The sequence below is a fragment of the Natator depressus genome, chromosome 7 (assembly GCF_965152275.1).
Source record: "Natator depressus isolate rNatDep1 chromosome 7, rNatDep2.hap1, whole genome shotgun sequence".
Lineage (NCBI taxonomy): Eukaryota > Metazoa > Chordata > Testudines > Cheloniidae > Natator > Natator depressus.
The window spans coordinates 48,983,239-49,003,688 of record NC_134240.1 but is presented as its reverse complement, the minus strand read 5'-3'; the positions used below and the strand labels follow the sequence as shown (position 1 = coordinate 49,003,688).

Sequence of the window (20,450 nt, the reverse complement as noted above, 5' to 3'; positions counted from 1 at the left end):
TCCCAGGAAAAAGGACACGGACATAAATACCTTTGCAGGGAATGTACTGTATCCAAGTCATCTGAAAGGTATAACTGAGGGAGCCCAGGGTGACAAAGGGAGAGGATGACCTGAGACCCTCCATGCCAGATACTGGGTTTCTGGCACACTGCCCTACCACAGGCCAGGAAAGGACTGGGAAAGCCGAGGAGTGGGTAAGCATTTGAGATGTGAGGGTAAGGAATACCATGCCTGTACTGAAATGAACGGTGCGGAAGTGCATTGGCTTTTGCAGAATTTCAGACTATATGCGTCATGCAGTTCATTTTCTTTGTTTTAGTTCAGCATGTTCTCCTCTTAATCACTCATGGTTTTAATGAGACCTTTTGAATAGTAGCTGGTTTGGAGATAAAGTCACTGCAGGATGCTCTTGGGAGGGTGGGAACTGGAGCACTCAACCAAGACAGTGCCTAAAGACGGGCTTTCTCCACAAACCTACTGATCAGTCAGCCACAAAGTATGGGAGGAAGAGGGGATCAAAGCACTTCTTCCAGGTCAAGGGTATCCATCAGAAAGAACTGTTTGGGGAGAGGGATGGGTGAAATGTTATAGAAATTGCCTTAATTCTGTACCAAGTAACATTAACCCTACCCTTTTTATGAAACATCTGCATTGCTGCACAGACAGTTGGACTACAAAATAAAATCCCTCACGCCTGACCAAGGGCTTTTTCAGAAAAGAGAAAAGGAGTAATGGCATTTTATATTTCTTGTGCTATGAAGATGTGTTTTTACTTTGAATCACCCCCACCTCCCTTTGTGAAATGTACAAAACATGCCTAGGAAATGCACTGGCTTCGCTTAAAAGCCACAGTGAGAGAAGGTTGGAATTTTCAGCCCTGCTTCTGTGCCTTTGCTCAAAGTGCAAAGGACTTTGAGACTCAAAAAGCAGTTGTTAAAGAGCAAAAGTTAATGTAGGCCAAGGATGCACTTTAGCTCTTTCCTGGAGGCATCCTGAGGATTACAATACTAGTCACTCAGAAAAACAGAGTACATGCTGGCCAGGTTTGCACTAAAGTTATTGTTGTGGATTAATCAATGTTTGTTTCAGAGCAGCCTGCGCCTCCTAGTTATTATAAACCTGACTCAGTATCTTGTCTGTCTTTCTTTAAAAATGCGCATTGCTCACACTATTACCTGTTTTAAGGAGGGGGTCTCACACTTGTCTTGTTTCAGAAGGGGAAATGGGAGTTTCTTAGAGCATCTTTGTGTCTAACCAAAACTTGAGCTCAACTCCACGGACCTAAACAGCACCCGAGTGTCAGCCACTGATTTGCTGTGTTTTATTTTGCAGAGAGGTTGGGGTGGTGGTAGGAGGGTTTGTGATTGAGGGAAGGGGAAATTGGGTGTTTAAATGTGGCTCTTCTGTATTACAAGACACTAACACGACTCCCGTCTGTATTTAAATGCTGTCCCCAGGTTACGACTATGGCTATGTCTGCGTGGAGTTTTCACTCTTGGAAGAGGCCATCGGATGCATGGAAGCCAATCAGGTTGCTTTACACTTCGGTCGAATGCTGCTAGAAGAATATTGTTTTGCTGGGGGCGGGTGGAGAGTCAGTGATTTTTGAAATGGTTCAAAAGAAGATCGGCTCTTATTTTTACACGACACTGCCGCTCAAATGTTAGTGTTCCCAGAAACTTACAAAAGGCTTTGCAATGCCTCTGTGAAAGAGCCAAGAGGCTCTGAATGTTCTGCCGTTTCAACTTGAGCACACCTGCAGATTGGCTAGATTTAAAGGCTTGGAGATGAAAAAGATTCCCAGTACAGGTTGTTGCCTTTGTGGGTTTATACTCACAGTTGGAAAGAGCTCTGCTAGTGTGAAACTCCTCACTGCCCTGTCTGTGCACAGTAATTGTATCTGTCCCTTGTACACAGGGTTTGAGTTAGACACAAACACGCGTCGCTATGGGCAAGGCCTCGGGTATGCAGTGCTGATGAGTTCAAATGCTACTTGCCTGCTACTTTTCCATGTGGCTCATCTGCGTGGGGGGGATTCCTCATATATGTGTCTCTCTTTGTATTCATGTTGTCCTTTGGCAAGTTGGAGTTGCATTTGCAAGGGTGGCCTATGCACAGTTGCACCTGGTAAATCTGAACGTTTCTAGGGTAACCAGATAGTAAGTGTGAAAAATCAGGACATTTTTCAGAGATCAGAGGGGTGGGGTATAGTTGCCCATATAAGACACAGCCCATAATATTGGGGTGGTCCTGATTATATCAGGACGTCTAGTCACCCTAGATGTTTCTGAACTCTAAATATAAAAAAATTCTTAGCCTTTCTCTCACGGAATAAGCTCCCAACTGTAGCAGTAATTCAGATCTGATTGATTGAGTCTGTTGCTGTTGGGCACCATGCAAGTATCTGACCCTCAAAAGCTGTAAATCACAGAAGACAAGAAGAACTGAAATCTACCATTATCACCCATTCCCTGGAAATTTAAGGGAACTGACTGATCACCTGGGAGACAACTACCTGATCGCAGTTCAGTGCTGCCCTCTACTAGATCCCTCTCACTTAGCCCCTGGTCGGGGGAGAATGGCTTCCCACCTCCTTTTCAGTTTTGCATGTGAGCAAAAATTGCTGTAGTGATCTAACACATTCATACTTTGGAATACCATTGGCTTCCTTGCCTAAAGACTGGCTTCCCCTGCCAGAGGAGAACCATACAACTTAAAAACTGAGTCACAATTTTAGAATTGTATGAATGTGCATACAGCCCACCTGTTAGATGTGGCACGTGTGTGTGTATATCTACAGTTACAATAGCAGTGCAAGGTCTGAGCATGTTCCTGTTCTAAAAACTTGGTGCTAAATGTTGTAGAAATGCTCCTATAGCTTCTGATTTTTAACGCCAATGGGAATGTGCACAGGCTGATGTGATGCCAGTATTGCTGGTGTCCCCGATGAGGTCACCTGGCAAAAAAGATGCCTCCAGGGGAGCTCTGGAATTTGTATGATTTTAATGGAATCTCTCACAGTGGGTGAGGCTAAAATCTGACTTCCCTTCCGTGTTGCCACCCATGCTTTGACTGCCACCATGATGGTTTCCATGTAAAACGCACTATCATGGGAAAACCTGTACATAACTTGGTGTGAACAGCACAGTAACTAACCACCACTGTATGCACCCAGCTCTCCTCTTCTCAGCTCGTCTTACCTGCAGTGGCCAGGGTCCACTGATGGGACAGCCCTGGGCACCTGGGAAGCTCCTCTCCATCTGGGTAGAATCATAGAATATCAGGGTTGGAAGGGACCTCAGGAGGTCATCTAGTCCAACCCCCTGCTCAAAGCAGGACCAATCCCCAACTAAATCATCCCAGCCAGGGCTTTGTCAAGCTTGACCACTTTCCTGTTGGAACATCCACAGACGCTGGAGCAGGTGTCTGTTTTTGTTCAAATAGGAGAGGTAAGGCCAGGTAAGGTTCCCATCCCTCACTTTGCGATGGGGCACCTGTAGGCACTAGGGAGTGTTCCTGCCCCGCATAGGTTTCATGTAGGAATCCGGGGAAGTTACCCTACGCACACCTGAGAGGGTCCAATTGGGGAAATGCGCAGGCTGCCCCTTGGCATGGCATATCTATTCTTCCCTTCCCCCCTCCAATACTTGCTTGCACTCTGCAGTGCTGGCAGCACAGAGGGAAAGTTTCAAGGCCCCAGACACACGTCTCATCCCCGCTATGACAGGGCGCCAGCAGTCACCTGGGTAGTCTATCCATCCCGCCACGTGCATCCTGGTGGAGGCACCTCCTAGGCCCCTTGTGTAATGATGTCTTCTGACCATCCTGCTGGCAGCGTGTGTGGAGAATGTCTAGAAGATGACCATCTCGATGGGAACGTTGCAAGGTCTGTTCTTAGGCCAGTTCTGTCAGAACCTCCCAGTCGTGACAGCGTCTTGTTCATTGCAACAGTCGTTAGTGGTTAATTTGTGGCAAGTTGTGTTCCTCAGCATGAGCCTGATCGAAACCCAACTGAAATCAGTGGAAAGGCTCCCACTGACTTTGAGACTTGGATCAGCTAGGGCTCCCCCATCCCACCCTCCTGGGTGACCAGTATGTGGTGCTTGACAGAATTAGGGAAAATGGCCTCTAATTTAGGACAAAATCCTAAACTTTTTTGTAATCAGTGATACCTGCTGTGAGGCTGGTAACTGTCCTTTCAGCTCTGAGTCCAAATTGAGCTCATTTGTATGATGGATGGACGGGGGAATGTCATCTCTCCGTCCCCACAAGACGGAGCTTGCACCATTTTAATCTCTTCCTGGGTGGGGCCCAGGACTGAGTTGTTAGGGAGAAAATGTCATGTCACCAGGTTGAGAATGTATCTGATTTTGTACAAACTCTAATAAGAGTACTTATGCAGTGGCTTGGATGCCCTGGATAATCTTTTAACAATATACTAATAACTAAACCTGTTAGTTACCCCAGTCAAATCAAATAATATAGCTAGACCAAGAACTAATAACTTCCCCAAGCTTCCCGGAGTGCCATAGCCCCACTACCCAACAGCCATCTCCCGTGCTAGGAGTGAGGTCTTTCATAGAGGCAGGAAACTTACGCTGACACTGACGGGATAAAATTTGGCAACTCTTTTCCTTGTTCCCTTCACTTAATACAAACTAGCATTTGGTTTATTGTTGTATTTCCAGATTCCAAATCACAGATTTACCAGGTCCAGCTATTTGTCCAGTAAATGTAGTATGGGTGTGTGTACTGGGTTTCCAAGGAGGCTTTCTACTGAATGCATTGAGGTGAAGAAACTTCCCTCTTCTCCTGTGCTGTCCTGATTCTGTGATGGAAGGATGCCTTTCATACCACTGCTCACCCCACAGTTTTCACAGCTGTAGCTAAATGGATTAAAACATCCCAATTTCTAATTAGCATGGCGACTATTTCAGGGGTTAATGGCACAAAGAGGTCACTTTAATCCAGGGGCAGCCAAACTCAGCTCAGTTCATGGCTGCATTGGCAACTTGCTAGTAGCTCAAAGGTCACCTCCAATATGTATGAAATGGGAAATATTGCAATCGCCCTCCTCCTGCCTGCTTGCTCAGGTCAGGATGGAGAATTGCTGAATGCAAACTGGAACTCCAGGGGTCTGCACCTCTGTGTTAGAGAAGGTTGGCTGCAAGCTGCTTTGCAGAACTCCCTGGGTTGCGTTTGGCCGCCTCTGTTTTAATGTTGTTGGTAGCTGTTGCTCTTGTTGGTTTCATTGTCAGTTGTCTGCGTCATTGCGTTTTGAGGGTGGAGACTTCTTCCCTGTTCACATGGCAATCTTGGCTTTCTTTGGTGAGATGCAGGATATATTCAGAGGACTTATCTATGTTGGTCTTTAATGCTGCTGATTTATGTGGCTTCTTCCAAAAAAACTTTTCCATCCTTTAAAACCTGAGGGAAGGTGAATTGTCCCTTGTGTATATAAGGTCGATCTTCTTTCATCTTCTTCATGTACATACTCAATGCTGCCTGCCAGGCACAATGGTGTGTTCCTCCCTGTGGGATTAGTGCTCTGGCTTCTTCAGGAGCAGCCTCATGAAAGAAGTAATTACTAGGACACTGCTTCTTGGTATTAAGTTGGATCTGTCTGAGGGGCTGCAGTCCGTTGTAGGAAATGTGACTCCATGGCAGGGCTCTCTCATCTTCAGGATAAATGCTGGCTTCATTTAAAACCCCCTGGACTTGTTCTTGGGCACCAAATGATCAGCTTTTTCTGGGAGGAAATGAAGCAGGGATCTGAGCTACAGTGGAGCTACTGTGTTCAGTGAATAGTGAAATCAAGCCTTCCAGTGCATGTTAGGAGGGCAGAGTGTTTTTCTCCTTGCACTCCCTTCCGTCATTATAGTGGATAGAAGGGGAGAAGCAAAAAGATGCATCTATCGCTACGTGGATGTTTTCTTCGCTCTGTGAGATAGGGCTGATGGTGATGTGTGTGGGACAAGGTGTGTGACTTGTCAAACTTGTGGACAGGAGAACCAATGGAAAATTGGGGCAAATGACTGATTTTGACAGTACTCATCATGCCTGCCACACTAAACTTCTCCCAGGCTCCTTGCCCCAAGAAATGTTGGCAGCATGGTTATTTTGTGTGCCCTCCTGCCAGTGGCTGACCCTTGCCTGCTGTTTGCTCCTGCTCCCTTACAGGGGTCTGGAAGTTGTGGAGGGGAGGTTAGTGTTAATTTCCTGGACAGACTTACTATAATGCTGGAGTTCTGTGGGCACATGCTAGATTGGTTGTTCCATGATTTGCTCTCACTTTGCACAGAGATCCATGTGTCCGTGTAGGTGACACATACCAAAGAGCTGCCAGTTTCTACTGCAGTGACACCTGTTCCCATTTCTTCTTCTTAATGCACTCATGCCTCCCTCCCCTCTTGCCATGCACCAGAGGGGAGCAGCAGGCCCTTAGCTTTACCTAAGCAGACCCCCCCATTGGTGAGATCAGAATGATGAATCAACGTCTAGAGTTTTTCTGCTCTTGTGTGTCCCTCTTCCTTTATCCTTTCATTAAACTAATATATCTGCGGTGTAGAGCCTAGTAATGATCAGCAGTTACTTCACCGCAGCTGTTTGTTAAAATCCATGTGGCTGTTGGAAGAGCAATGGATTGCTATTTTGCTTTCTGCCATTTACCTCCTTTGAGGCAGAGGGGTTAGGATTTACAGGCCTTGAAGGCATTTTGCAATAACAACTTATGATGCTCAGCCCAAAGCACGTTGAGTGTGGAAGACTTTTATAATTATCCCCAATGCATTTGCTGCTTAATTTCAGCCTGAAAATATCTGTAAGCACTTGTGGGGTGGTCTTGGGGGGCACGTGTGCATGACAAGAAGCACATTGTAATCCATGTAGGGGACTGTTATCCAGCATAGAAGTGAATGCTGGAAATGAATTTTGTCTAGCATTGGCAGGAGGTATTAATTGTGGGGGCCTCTGATTGGTCTAGAAACCTGAAGAAATGTTCTCTATGTAATTGGAGAACAGACTTCTCTATATACCTTTTCTAGGATTAATATTTCTCCTGGGTGCAAGGCATTCTGCCCTTCACTTGCTCAGCAAATGAAACACTTCCCAGATTACTGTGACTCCTGCAGTTGTGTGTAGTGGTGGTAATGTTTGTAAGCGTGCCCAGGTTACAGATCCTCAGCATGCTGTGTAAACTCCAATGTCCCACACGCACGCAAGGAGAGCAGGAGAAGGCCCCATTCAGGTCACACACTCCTCTTGGCACCTGCGTCCTGGGATAAAAAATGAAGCGTGTTCTTTTCTGGTTTGCGTTAAACATACCCTGTTTTTCTTGTTAATTGTATTAAGCACAGGGGGTGTTTTGCAGCTTTGCATGTTGCAAGGGAGAGTGTCTCTCTGTTGTGTTCTGTATTCAAAATGTCCTGGTTTAAACCATAAGGATTTCTGGCAGTGTCCTTTGGAGTCTCCTGTACTGCTTGTTCTCATTTGTAGAGTGGGAGGAAGGTGTCTTATCCCTGTGATGTGATTCCTCCCATAAACTTTCCTACCAAGTTGAGGAGCAGGCAGAATGGTGAACTAATATGTTTTGTAGCCCAGTGGGCTGTTAAAAGGTACCGTTAGTGGGCTGTATGTTGTTCGGATGAGAGGATGTTCAGATAAAACAGCAACGTCGTTGATTTCTTTTGTTGTATTTGATTCAAAGTTGCTTACATGCATTTGTCATGAGCTGACTCACAGCCTCTTTTCAGTGGGTCTTGAGCTGCTGGGTCACCCGATTGTTCACCCCTGCTTGTTTCGCCATGGTAACTGCCACCTTAGATCACTGTGTCACTTGAGTTTTATTGCCTGAGAAAGGGAAGTGATTAGTTCAGCAGTGTTACAGATCTGTCATTAGCTCGAGTCTTGTTTGCTGGCTAGTTGAGTTGTACTTCCTGGTATCCTATAGATGCCTACGTATATATTCGTACTCGCATTCTGACATGGCTGCAGTGTGTGCTTATCTATGCATAGGGGGACGATTTAATGTTTGTGCGCCAGAGTGATCTTCCTTATGCTAAGGGGAATTCATCACATTGTACGGCTTTTGACTAACTGAGAAACTGATTCATTCTTCTAGTATTTAACATTTCTCTGGGTCTTTTCCTTCTCTCATCTCCCGCAATCTCAGCCTTTCTGTCTCTCTTCCCCTGAATCTTCATTTGAGGTCTTCCCTTATTGCATGGGAGGTCTTCTGGGATCTCCCTCCTCCAAAGGCTGTACAGTTCATTGACCCTTCCCCAGCTAAGGACAAGAGCCCGTCAATGTTGCTGCTCCACCAGCCTGCCAGGTGAGGGGTGCCTCCTCCTGCTGAGGAGCTGTGTTCTGCCCTGCTCGCTCACAGAGCAAAGGAGCCAAATTAGCCAACTTGGTTCCAAACTAACCTGCTGCGACCAGATGGGCTGTGCAGCTACCTGCTCTGCTCAGTCTCCTCCCTCACTTTTTTTGAGGAGCATTTGTCTTTCTCCTGGCAAACATCATGGAATATTATGTTTGCCTGAAGCTCAGTTACATAACGTAAGCCTTTACTGAGTGCCAGGTGGAGCGGATAAGAGCTCTCTTTTTTAGAGTGCATCTGTAGCGCCTGCCTGTGGAAGTGAGGTTGCACACTAGTGCTTGCAACGTTCCAGTTCATCCCCATTGAATAACAGCACTCCACTCTCCCCATGTGCTGTGCAATATTCATTGACTGGGTTGTTGAAAAGTGAAGCAATGTGAAATCCTTTGCCAGTGAATATTACATGCAGTGCAAACCACAGGTAACTCTCCTCCATGCATCTCTTATGGGTCTGTAAGCATCTGTAGGATGTGATTTACTGCAGAGGCTAAGTTAAAATAAGAAAAACCCTGTTTCAGCCATTGCCATAATACAAGGCCCCTTCCTAAGTGATGCGGCCTTTGGCATCTTGTTCCTTCAGGCCACTTAGTAGCTAAGATTTTTGTCTTGCGTTAAGACTGTGAAGGATGCGCCTTATGTGTACCTTTGGAGATATAAACACTACCCAGTCTATGTAGCCATCAGGTCCCTTGCTCCTACAGGGTGTAAGCAGGACCTTTGTGTGAAGGAATAGCATCGTGTCAGGGCAGAGATCCGTCTTAAGGCAAGTTCAAAGGCACTTCTACTAAGTTGATAGACTCAGTGTGAGGAACCATAAATGTAGATATTATTTATTTTGTCTTAAGTATATCTAAGGTGCTTATCACCTTGGCACCAAAGTGCTGCAGAGGGGGGATAGCATCAATGTTCCCTCTAATTTTTTCCATCCATATGCGGAATAAATTTTATGTGCACTGAGGTATTTGCAGATGTGTGCCACCAGTAGAAACAAAAAACCTAGATATAATATATATTTTTAAAAAGTTACCATAGGGATAATAATTCCAGCCAAGACAGGTTAGGCATTTTATAATTCACTACTCAAAGAATTAAATTTAAGTGTAAAAGAGAAATAAAAATTATGAAATGCATAGACCAGTCAAAACACTAAAATAACAGCGCTTTGAAAGAATAAAATTACAGAGAATATATGTGCATTGCAGGAATTACCAAGGAGTAACAACAACAATAATACAAATGTGTATTGGGAGGTGAGTGTGAAAGACTCTGTGAGAGACTGTGTGTGTGAGACTCTTTGTGCTGGCTGCTGGGGAAGTCTCTGAGAGCCCGTGCACTCTCTCTTTAAAGGAAAAAGAAAAGGAGTACTTGTGGCACCTTAGAGACTAACCAGTTTATTTGAGCATGAGCTTTCGTGAGCTACAGCTCACTTCATCGGATGCATAGCATATCGTGGAAACTGCAGAAGACATTATATACACACAGAGACCATGAAACAAAACTTCCTCCCACCCCACTCTCCTGCTGGTAACAGCTTATCTAAAGTGACCATCAAGTAGGGCCATTTCCAGCACAAATCCAGGTTTTCTCACCCTTCCCCCCCCCCCCCCCCCACACATACAAACTCACTCTCCTGCTGGTAATAGCCCATCCCTCTTTGAAACCTCTCTTTATAATGCGCATGATAATCAAGTTGGGTCATTTCCAGCACTAATCCAGGTTTTCTCACCCCCCCACACACCCCCCTCCAAAAACCACACACACAAACTCACTCTCCTGCTGGCAATAGCTCATCTTACAATGTGCACAGCAATAATCCAAGTTTAACCAGAACGTCTTGGGGGGGGGTTTGTAGGAAAAAAACAAGGGGAGATAAGCTACCTTGCATAATGACTTAGCCACTCCCAGTCTCTATTCAAGCCCAAATTAATAGTATCCAATTTGCAAATGAATTCCAATTCAGCAGTTTCTCGCTGGAGTCTGGATTTGAAGTTTTTTTGCTTTAAGATAGCGACCCTCATGTCTGTGATTGCGTGACCAGAGAGATTGAAGTGTTCTCCGACTGGTTTATGAATGTTATAATTCTTAACATCTGATTTGTGTCCATTTATTCTTTTACGTAGAGACTGTCCAGTTTGACCAATGTACATGGCAGAGGGGCATTGCTGGCACATGATGGCATATATCACATTGGTGGATGTGCAGGTGAACGAGCCTCTGATAGTGTGGCTGATGTTGTTAGGCCCTGTGATGGTGTCCCCTGAATAGATATGTGGGCACAGTTGGCAACGGGCTTTGTTGCAAGGATAGGTTCCTGGGTTAGTGGTTCTGTTGTGTGGTATGTGGTTGTTGGTGAGTATTCGCTTCAGGTTGGGGGGCTGTCTGTAGGCAAGGACTGGCCTTTCTCCCAAGATTTGTGAGATTGCTATGCATCCGATGAAGTGAGCTGTAGCTCACGAAAGCTCATGCTCAAATAAACTGGTTAGTCTCTAAGGTGCCACAAGTACTCCTTTTCTTTTTTCTTTTTACGAATACAGACTAACACGGCTGTTACTCTGAAACCTCTCTCTTTAAGGCACTCACTCTTGGCTCTGAAGACTCATTCAGACCTCAGAAGCTTTCCTGCTCCTGAGCCCATGCTCTGTGGAGATGGGGTACAGGGGTGGGGGAAGGGACATCAGCATCCCCCTCTCCCCGCACTCTGCACAGCCAGCAGGAGGGTCCCGGGAGCAGCTGGCCAGGGACTCCAAGGCAGAGGGCAGGAGCAACGTGGCCACAAAGCAGCGGGGGGAGAGGGACCTGAACACATGCTGCTGGATGTGCGTGGCTCTGCTAATCAAGTGCGTGGCACTTGAATAACTCCTGGGTGGCCGCCTGACCACACAGCTTAGAGGGAACACAAGATAGCATGTAGGGTATTAATGTTTGGAGTAGACTAGTCAATTTCCTTTGTGTATGTGTAGAGTACTTAATAGGGGAGATTTTTGAAAGAAGCTCCTAAATCCTTTGGGCAAAGTCCCACTGAAAGACAATGGAACTCATGCTCCTAACTGCCTTAGGTGCTTTTAAAGTCCTCCCCAAAGCAGCAAGAGATCCCCATGAGCCATGACAAATAGTGAGACAATAATGTTACTGAGATTTCTTGAAGGATGCAGGGTGAGGCACTATAAGGGGAACTTCAGAACCCTGGCTCAAATTCCCTACAGATGTCTGAAGATGGAACCCGTTCCTCCTGGTATGATGGCTTGATGTCTGGAGGTGATAGATACACCTTCCCAACCAAGAGTCCATCTTCCATCAACAGTTCTCAGTGGTGTGCACATTGTGAGAAAGGTGGTATTCGTCATCCTCCCCAGCCCACCATTGGGCACAATACCAAGTGCATTGTAGTGTCTTTCCAACCAGTTTTAGAGCGATATGACCTTACCAGATCCTTCTGGATTATCTCTCTTCAAGGATCTACCTGTATACCAGACCTCACTATGTTGAGGGCAAGGCTCAGAAGAATGTTCAGCTTTGGGTAGCATTTTAACATAGGTTTGTTTATTTTTTGTTTTTATGCTTCCTTGGTGCTAATATTTTCCCTCCTCTAATGCCTGAGCTATTGGCACTTGGATTGTGTGGAACAGTAAGATAAGGCTGGTGAGTCTAATGACTGAAGAAACTTCAACCTGTACACAGTAGTTGGGATGGAGGAAGGCAGGATCATTTTCTCTGCTCTCTCTTTGCAGCTCTCATGTGTCATCTTATGTAAGCTATGGCTGGACTTAGCTCCTTTTCCAAAGAGTCATAGGGACATTAAAATGGATGTGTGAATTTGGGTTCACTTCTTGATATACTGGTTCCTGTCCGTTTTGTTCTCGAGACATCAGTCAAGTTTGGGTTCACTTTGTTCACTTCCACCTACAGAAGGTGGAAAGAAAGTACTATGAACTTGATTGGGATCACTGAATTGTGCAAACTTTTATCCCTATAATTGTACAATTTTCTCATGGTTTCTGGTTCAGATCTCACCCGGCTTGGTAATGCTTTAGACCAAAGATGAGGCCCAATTACAATGAAATAACAGACAAAATGTAGCATGTTGGTTTGAGTGCTTCAGTGTGACACCTCATAGGTGTCAATGCTGAATGTTTGCATTCACAGCGACCAGATTCCATGGCCAAGTCTCTCTTATTGGTAATTGAATTAGATGAGTGCATTCAGTGCCTTCTAGAAGACGAGCAGGCCACTTCCAGAAGCAGATTCTCAAAGGTACGCAGACGTCAAGCGTGGCATCGAATGAATTTTACTCTAAATAAAGGGCAGGGCTCTAGACACATGACTCAAGGAATCTGATCTCTGGAAAGGGTGTTGTCTTCAGGATGTTCTTTGTATGCAAAAGGAGAGATTTCTTTTTTTTATCTTCAGAGAAACTGGGGGAGACCCTCTCTTCTGTGAAGAAACGCATGGCATCTTGGAGTCTGGGGAAGGGGAGGGTCATTCTGATGGCCTTCAACTGCCTGGCCTGAGAGAAGGAGATGGTAAAAATCTGTAGCACATAGTGTTTTTCACCCAGTGCTCTCAAAGCACTTTACAAAGGATAAGCACCTTTAGAATTAGACATAATGCAGAGTGGAGTGTTTTTGAGAGGCCAAAATGTTCTGGATTGGGTGCCAGCCTTCATGCTTCAGCTCCATTTCTCCACACGTTGGACACCAGATTAGGACCATGACACTGTAACCATGCACTATATGCGGTCATTAGTAAGGCAATTTAGTATTTGTAGTTCCAGGTTAAACTCATTGTTACAGATTTATGGGGTCTTCCTCCCCATCTCCTCTCCCCCACCAATGGTGTCACTGCAGGACAGAGTAAAAGTAGTTTGCGTGCCCTACCTGCATTCTTCCATGATTTCCCACATGGATTCCATTTTGATTTCTCTCTTGGTACACGTGTCCCAGGCACATGAAATCAGATTATTTTGGCCGGCAGTGTCCATGGGTGGTGGTTGTGCATCCCCCACACTCAAAGGCATAAAGAGTGGAGTTGACCCAGCTATCCCTCATGTTCTTCTTACTACCCATGGCAGCGAGGCAGTGTCTGGCTGCTTCTCCCCCCACTGTGCTTGTTTAGTGTTGGTGCTTTGGTAGGCTTGTTGCGTGTTGGAGATACACACGCTATTCTTTTCAGTCAGGTTCTGATTTTTAGGCTAGAAACCCCCTTGTACAGGGGCTCTAGCAAAATGGCAGAAATGAAATCCCTGGTGTTTAAAACCTGTCCTTCCTCTGAAGGTTCAATGATCTACAATCCAGGTGTCTGCTCTGTTTAGGAGAGGGACAATGTAACATATGTGTCTCCTCCGATAAGCATACTCGGAAAGCTAGAGAAGCCCATCTAATATTGTTCTCACTGGAGCACTCTATGCAAGCCTCCTCGGAGATAGTTAAACCTCAGTTCTCCAGTCATTTCCCCTGTCCACAAGTGCTCCAGTGGGCAAGGATTCCACCCTGAGCTACGGCAGCCAAGAAATTTCAGTCATCTGCCACCATTCCAGCCTCTGACAATTTAAATTCAGAGGTGAGCCAAGGGTTAGCTCACCCTCTCTAGTGCCTACTGAATCAAGGCCCAAGGCTCGGTCTGATACATGGTGGGGTGGCTGCTTTGAATTCCTCTGGTGCACTGGTACTGAGTGTTGGGAGAGTGCCAGCAGTGCCCACTAAACCGGTGGACTGTCTGTCCTGGAACTGATTCCTCACCACTCGGCAATCCCATAACTGTGTTCTCAGTGCCCAGTGCGTCAGTACCTACTGTACCAGTACTAAGGGCATATACATATAGGGTGATTTATCTTTGGGCTTGGTACTGGAGTCTCCTCTTCTTGAGGGGTTGAGGGTGCTGTAACCTGCTGGCTACTGAGATGTCGATACAGTAGGCAAAGGAAATATCTCTGGTATTGCCTACACCTCCTGCCCAGCTAGGGAGAGCACAACAGAGCCAGGGCACTCCTGACAGGATGGCCCCTGGCTTGGAACAGGTGTACTCCTTTTGTCATCCCCCTTAAAGCACAATAGGGACTCCGCTCCTACACGCTTTGCTTCCTGACTCCCACTGTGCTACCCAAGGGGGGAAGAGACTCTGAGGAGGACTCAATAAGGGATAGCAGAGAATGACCTAAGGCTCATAGGGAACATTCCTCTGGTACCTCCTATGAGAGTCCCACTCCAATGCCTATGCCCATATCAGCCTAGGCCCTATTGGATGCCCCAGGGGGTTAGTGCTGTTCACGCAAGTCTGCCTCTTTGGTCACCACTAGGGTCTACTCCCTTCCCCAAAGAGGCAATATAAGTTATTACAGCCAGATCAACTAGTGCAGGCTCAAATCTTGGAGAGGCAAGTGACTAAGAACAGCATCTACAAGGAGAAGAACAACTTGTTCCCTGCTGCAATCTCATCTTTCCCGACAAGGCAGTTAGTCCCTCAACGCCTCCTTCAGTTGATGACTTCAAGGCATTCCAAGAGCTCATCAGGTACACAGTAGACACTCTGGAAGTGGCTCAAGAGAAACCTCTCAGACTCCTGGACATTGTGCACCCTACGATACCTATAAACAAAAGGGACTGTTGGAACCTGCAAAAGTCCCGTGGCACATGTTAGCATCCATTCTGACCACATCCAAGCAATCTGACAGGAGGTACAACGTTCCTTCCAAGGGATCTGAATAGTTTATTCCCACCTAGTACTAGGGTCACTTGTAGGTACAGTCCAAGAGAGGTTGAAGCAGGAGGGGCCTCCCAAGTCCACAACGAGGGAGAAAGACCCAAAGAGACTGGACTTTTCAGACTCAGCCTCCAGTTGTATGTGGGGCTAATCACTAATTATTTTAATTGGGACAAATTATCTCCTTTTGTGGACAGGCTACCTCATGAACACCAAGAGGAGCTAAAGACCATCGTGTCTGAGGACAGCTGATAGCCTGCACATCCTAACAGGCTGTACTGGATGCATGCAACACAGTGACACATACTGTGTCTACACCAGCGGCCATGAGACGTTCTACCTGGTTCCAGTGTTCAGGGATTTACAGGGAGGTCCAAACGTTACCTGTGAGGGCAATGAACGTCTTAATCAAAGGCAGATGAAGCCCTCTATTTCTTAAAGGATTGTTGGGCAACTCTTTGTTCTCTGAGCTGTTAAAGCCCCAAGAAGGAAGCAAGCGAGACCACAGACTTCCTTCAGGCAGCGTCCCTCTGCCCAGTACTATTACAAGTCTCCAAGGACCCTGGAGCCACCAAGAAAGAAGCAGAGATTTCAGTGATAGCGACCCTCTTCCTCTACTGCTGCACAGTCTGTCTCTTCTATCAGGCAACAGGTTTGACACCAATCTTGAGATCCTGACAGAACCTTCAAAGGATCTCTTCCTTTCCAGCCACCTCCCTTGAGCTCCCTGATTTTGGCAACCACCACTTTATTTTCGGAAAACCTGGACTTGGACAACCTCAGACCAATGAGTCTCTTGTAAATTGTAAACGAGGGGTATTCTATCCAATTTCAATCTCTTCCTTAGCTCTGTTCAGGGACCCTTCCCATGAGCTAAAACAAGAAGTGGACTTGCTTCTACAGCTTGGAGCACTGGAGAAAGCATCCTCAGGGGCAGGGGTTTTGTTGGCATTATTTTCTCATCCCAGTTAGCATTCCCATTCTGTACCTTCAACATCTCAACAAATTTCATGTAATTTCAAATTCAGGAGGGGTGACTCTGACCTCTATAATCCCTTCAGTGAATCCTCAAGACTGGTTCGTGGCACTCAGTCTGCTTTCACGTAGCCATTCATCCAGCCCACAGGAAATACCTCTGATCTCTAGTAGGAACATCTCATTACAGGGTCCTGCCATTTGGCCTTTCCACAGCCCCAAAGGTGTTGCTTTGCAGTTGTAGCAGCCCACTTAAGGAGACATGGAATCCAGGTTTACTCATATCTCGACAACTGGCTGATCTGAGGAAGATCATCACAACAGGTAAGCAATTCAATTCAGTAATTCTAAAGCACCACACTGGGCCTTAAAGCCAACGGAAAAATCTACTCTTGAACTCAAAGCATAGAGTTTGTAGGAGCAGCATTAGATTCCAGGTCGGTGAGCGCTTACCTTCCACAGCAAAGATGCCAAATGACAGAGACCCTAATCAACCAACTTTAAGCTCACCCAAAGACATCAGTAAGTGCATGCCTCGGGCTTCTGAGACACATGGCCTCATGCGTCTGTGTGATGCAGTGCGCCAGACTTTGCCTAGGCTTCACACAAATCAGTGTATCTGCCCAGCAGGCACCACATGTGTCTGATGGTCACAGCCTCACAAGAAGTCCTCTCATAGAAAGGCCTTCTTCAGGTGCACAAGGAAGTATCTTTTCTACACCTCTAGTACCAAGATTCTGGTGACAAACGCTTCTCCTCAGAGATAAGAGACCTCATCTAGATGGCTTTCAAATTCAGAACTTAGTCTCCTCAGGAAGGTGGTCGCCGCATAAACATCCTAGAACTCAGTCATCTGCTTGGAATACAAGGCATTCCTAGTGCTACTCAGATCTACAACCCAAGATCTGACAGACACCACCACCACTCTTCATTTTATCAACAGACAAAGGGGATTGAGATTGTCACCACTCTCTCAGGGGGCCAATCAGCTCTGGAGTTGGTGCATTCCAAATGAACCTCCAAACAACGCTACACCTTTTCAGCTTTCAGAACACCTTAGCAGGTCCACTCGGCAGGCAGTTGTCAGACAGCCATGAGAAATCTGTCGAAGACTCAGTCCTGCAGACATCTTTTGCAGGTGGAGACTTCTAGAAATAGACCTGTTAGCCTCAGATCAGAACATGTCAGATAGGAAGGGGACAGACAGATGCTTTTCTCATCACATGATCACTGGGATTAATGCATGCATTTCCACTGATACCCGTAGGTGCTAGAACTAAAGGTGTGGGAGGTGCTGCAGCACCCCCTGGCTTGAAGTGGTTTTCATTATATACAGGGTTTACAGTTTGATTCAATGGCTCTCAGTACTCCCTTTATAAACATTGTTCCACCGCCACTGCTGATACCCATTATATCAAGGGTTCTGAGGAAACCAAGGCAAGATGCAGGACTAATGATGCCAGCCCCGGGACTGATGATGATATGGGCTAGGGGTTCTGGGATTTGGATCCATGCATGTCTTAACACAGCTTCCATCACCTTACCTGCCCTATCCGAAACAGTCTGACAGAACAACCAGATTCTACACCTGGACTGACCTTCATTACATCTGAGAGCCTGCATGCTGGCTGGCTGAAGACCTGAAAAAAAAACTTAGCTAAAATTGAAAATATTCTACTCCAGTGCAGGAAATCCTCAACCAGACTGACTTATGAAGCTAAGTGAAAGAGTATGAGGGGGTAGCAGTCTGTATCCACAAAAACAACAAGGAGCCTGGTGGCACCTTAAAGAATAACAGATTTATTTGCACATAAGCTTTTGTGGGTAAAAAACCCACTTCTTCAGATGCATGAAGTGAAAATTACAGATGCAGGCATTATTATATTGACACATGAAGAGAAGGGAGTTACCTCACAAGTGGAGAACCCCAGTATTAACAGGGCCAATTCAATCAGGGTGGATGTAGTCCTTTCCCAATAATTGATGAGGAGGTGTCAATGAGGAGGGAAAGTTCTTCGAGTGTTTACTCGTGTATTTCACAGTAGGTGTGCGTGCTTGCCGTGTGCACTGGTGCTGGAAGTTTTTCCCTTAGCAGTACCCGTAGGGGGAGCGCTGCTGCGACCCCTGGAGTGGCGCCTCTATAGTGCGCTATAAGGGGAGCCACGCTCTCCCCCCACCCTCAGTTCCTTCTTGCCACCAATGAGGGTGTGTCGGAACTACTTGCTCCAGCTGTGCTTCGCTGCAGCTCGTCCCAGAACTCATCATTTGTTGTTAGTGGTACCCGTGTTAGTTAGTTCAACAAGGTTCAGTTCAGTTAGTTAGCGTCTGGGGCATGCCCCGTGCCCCAGGGTTTAAATCGTGCGACTCTTGCAGGCGTTCGATGCCCAGAAATGACCTGCATGCCAACTGTCTCCACTGCTTGAGTCAATCCCACATTACTGACCGCTGTAAGATCTGCAGGTCCTTCAAACCTAGAACCAAAAAGAGACATTAGACTTTGGGCCCTTCTCGTGGAGTCGGCACTGGCCCCAACCCCAGTGCGCCGAGCGGATTCAGCACCGGGCACCTCGTCTTCCTTCCACACACCGCTCCCCGTCTAAGAAACAGAGAAAGGCCTCGTCTTCTCAGCGGCTTCGAGAGAAAGCAAGGGGAGAGGCTAGACCTACGTCGGGCAGCCCCAGTTCCCCCCCGGGCTTCAGAGCTCCAACTCATGTCGAGCGGAGCGGCCCAGTTGCATCAACTTAAGCCTCTCCGGATGTCCGCCCTGCAGGCAGGTCCCCGGGGCACCACTGGCACCCACGCCCTGCTCTAGAGGCAAGCCGCTGCTGGGCTCTAGGCAGCTGATCCCGACGCGACACAGATCCCGGTCAGGGGACCGCTTTCGGGCACGCTCGCTGCTCAGTGTCCTGTCAGGGCACAGTCTCCGGCCTCCGCTTTCGTCACCCACTAGGTTGTCTGGTTGGGTGCTGTCGGATTGGAGTTCCAGGCACCTCTTCACGCTGAGCAGAGAGTATTGACGGGACAGGCACAGGCACTGTAGGCGCTTCCCTTCTTGTCGGAGCTACTGTAGCTGCTCCTGACGTGGGCGCTGTCGCCGTTGGTGCTCCAGCTCTCTCTCCTTGAGGCACCGTGCCCACGACTTCCGTCAGGGATCGCCAGCTCCGCGTCATCGCGGATCTAGGCATCGCAGAGTCTCGAGAAGTAGTAGCTCGAAGTGGCACCATTCCTCGATGTCGGAGTCCCGGTCCCGTGGCAGACGTCGTTCTCGGCACCATCGATCATACCGCTCCGATGGTACAAATAAGTCATTGGTAACCCCGACCTCGACCCACACGCAGCCCTCTACATCCTAGCCCAGCACGGTCACTGGCAAGGGCCCCCATGGCGGTGCCAGTGGACCCCCTGGCTCCCGTGCATACCCAGCCAGGGGCTCGTTCGGTAGCAGGGGCATCGGAGGCTCCTTCCACCTCACTATCCAGGCCTCCAAGGGATAGATCGGCGGGTCATGGAACCTCAGCACCGCATGCGGAGTCCGACCAAGGGGTGGATCCTGTGGCGCCGGCCGACGTGCAGAGCTCCGTACTGGCCTCCTCCCCCGCGCCGGATGACAAGGTTGCAGCCCCACCCCCTTCCGCACCTCAGGAGGACTTCAGGGCTCACCAGGAGCTACTGAAGCGAGTAGCGCTGAGCCTCCAGCTCCAAGCTGAGGAGATGGTGGGACACTCAGACTCGCTCTTCAATGTCCTCTCCTATTCGGTACTGGGCAGAGTGGCCCTACTGCTGCACGAAGGGGTGGCTAACATTTCCAATGCCATCTGGCAAATGCCGTCCTCCCTTGCGCCAATATCAAAGACGGCAGAGCGCAAATATTTTGTGCCCACGAAAGGGCACGAGTATCTCTATACCCACCTGACCACCAACTCCTTAATGATGGAGTCTGTAAATCATAGGGAGAGACAGGGTCAACCAGGATCCACACCCAAGAATAAGGACTCTAGAAGGCTGGATTCATTTGGTAGGAAGCTTTATTCGTAGTCCAGTTTCCAGCTCTGGGTGGCCAACCACCAAGCCCTCCTTAGCCAGTATGAGTTTAACTTGTGGGGATCACTGCCCAAATTCGAACCCTCCCTTCTGGAGCGTGAAAGGAAGGGATTTAAGGCGCTTGTGGAGGAGCGTGCCACTGCCACAAAGGCTGCTCTGCAGGCAGCATCGGATGCAGCTGACACGGCTGCTCTGTCCATGGCCTCGGCAGAGTCCATGCTCAGGGCGTCGTGGCTACTGCTGTCCGGGCTCTCCATGGAGGCGCAGTCTGTGATGCAGGATCTTCCCTTCTATGGCAAGGACCTGTTCGCGGAACAAACAGATGTGAAACTTCATGGCATGAAGGACTCACGTACTACCC

At 47.5% G+C, this 20,450-nt stretch overlaps 1 protein-coding gene across 2 annotated transcripts in view; it reads left to right on the top strand.

Annotated features, from left to right (window-relative positions):
• The window catches only part of RBM6 (RNA binding motif protein 6), a 133,928-nt gene that overhangs the window by 47,641 nt on the left and 65,837 nt on the right, over positions 1–20,450 (top strand). For both annotated transcript variants that reach the window (XM_074958358.1, XM_074958359.1), the window contains exon 6: positions 1,458–1,531. In XM_074958358.1, the coding sequence (XP_074814459.1) occupies positions 1,458–1,531 (74 nt within the window). The remainder of the gene's footprint in view (positions 1–1,457; positions 1,532–20,450) is intronic.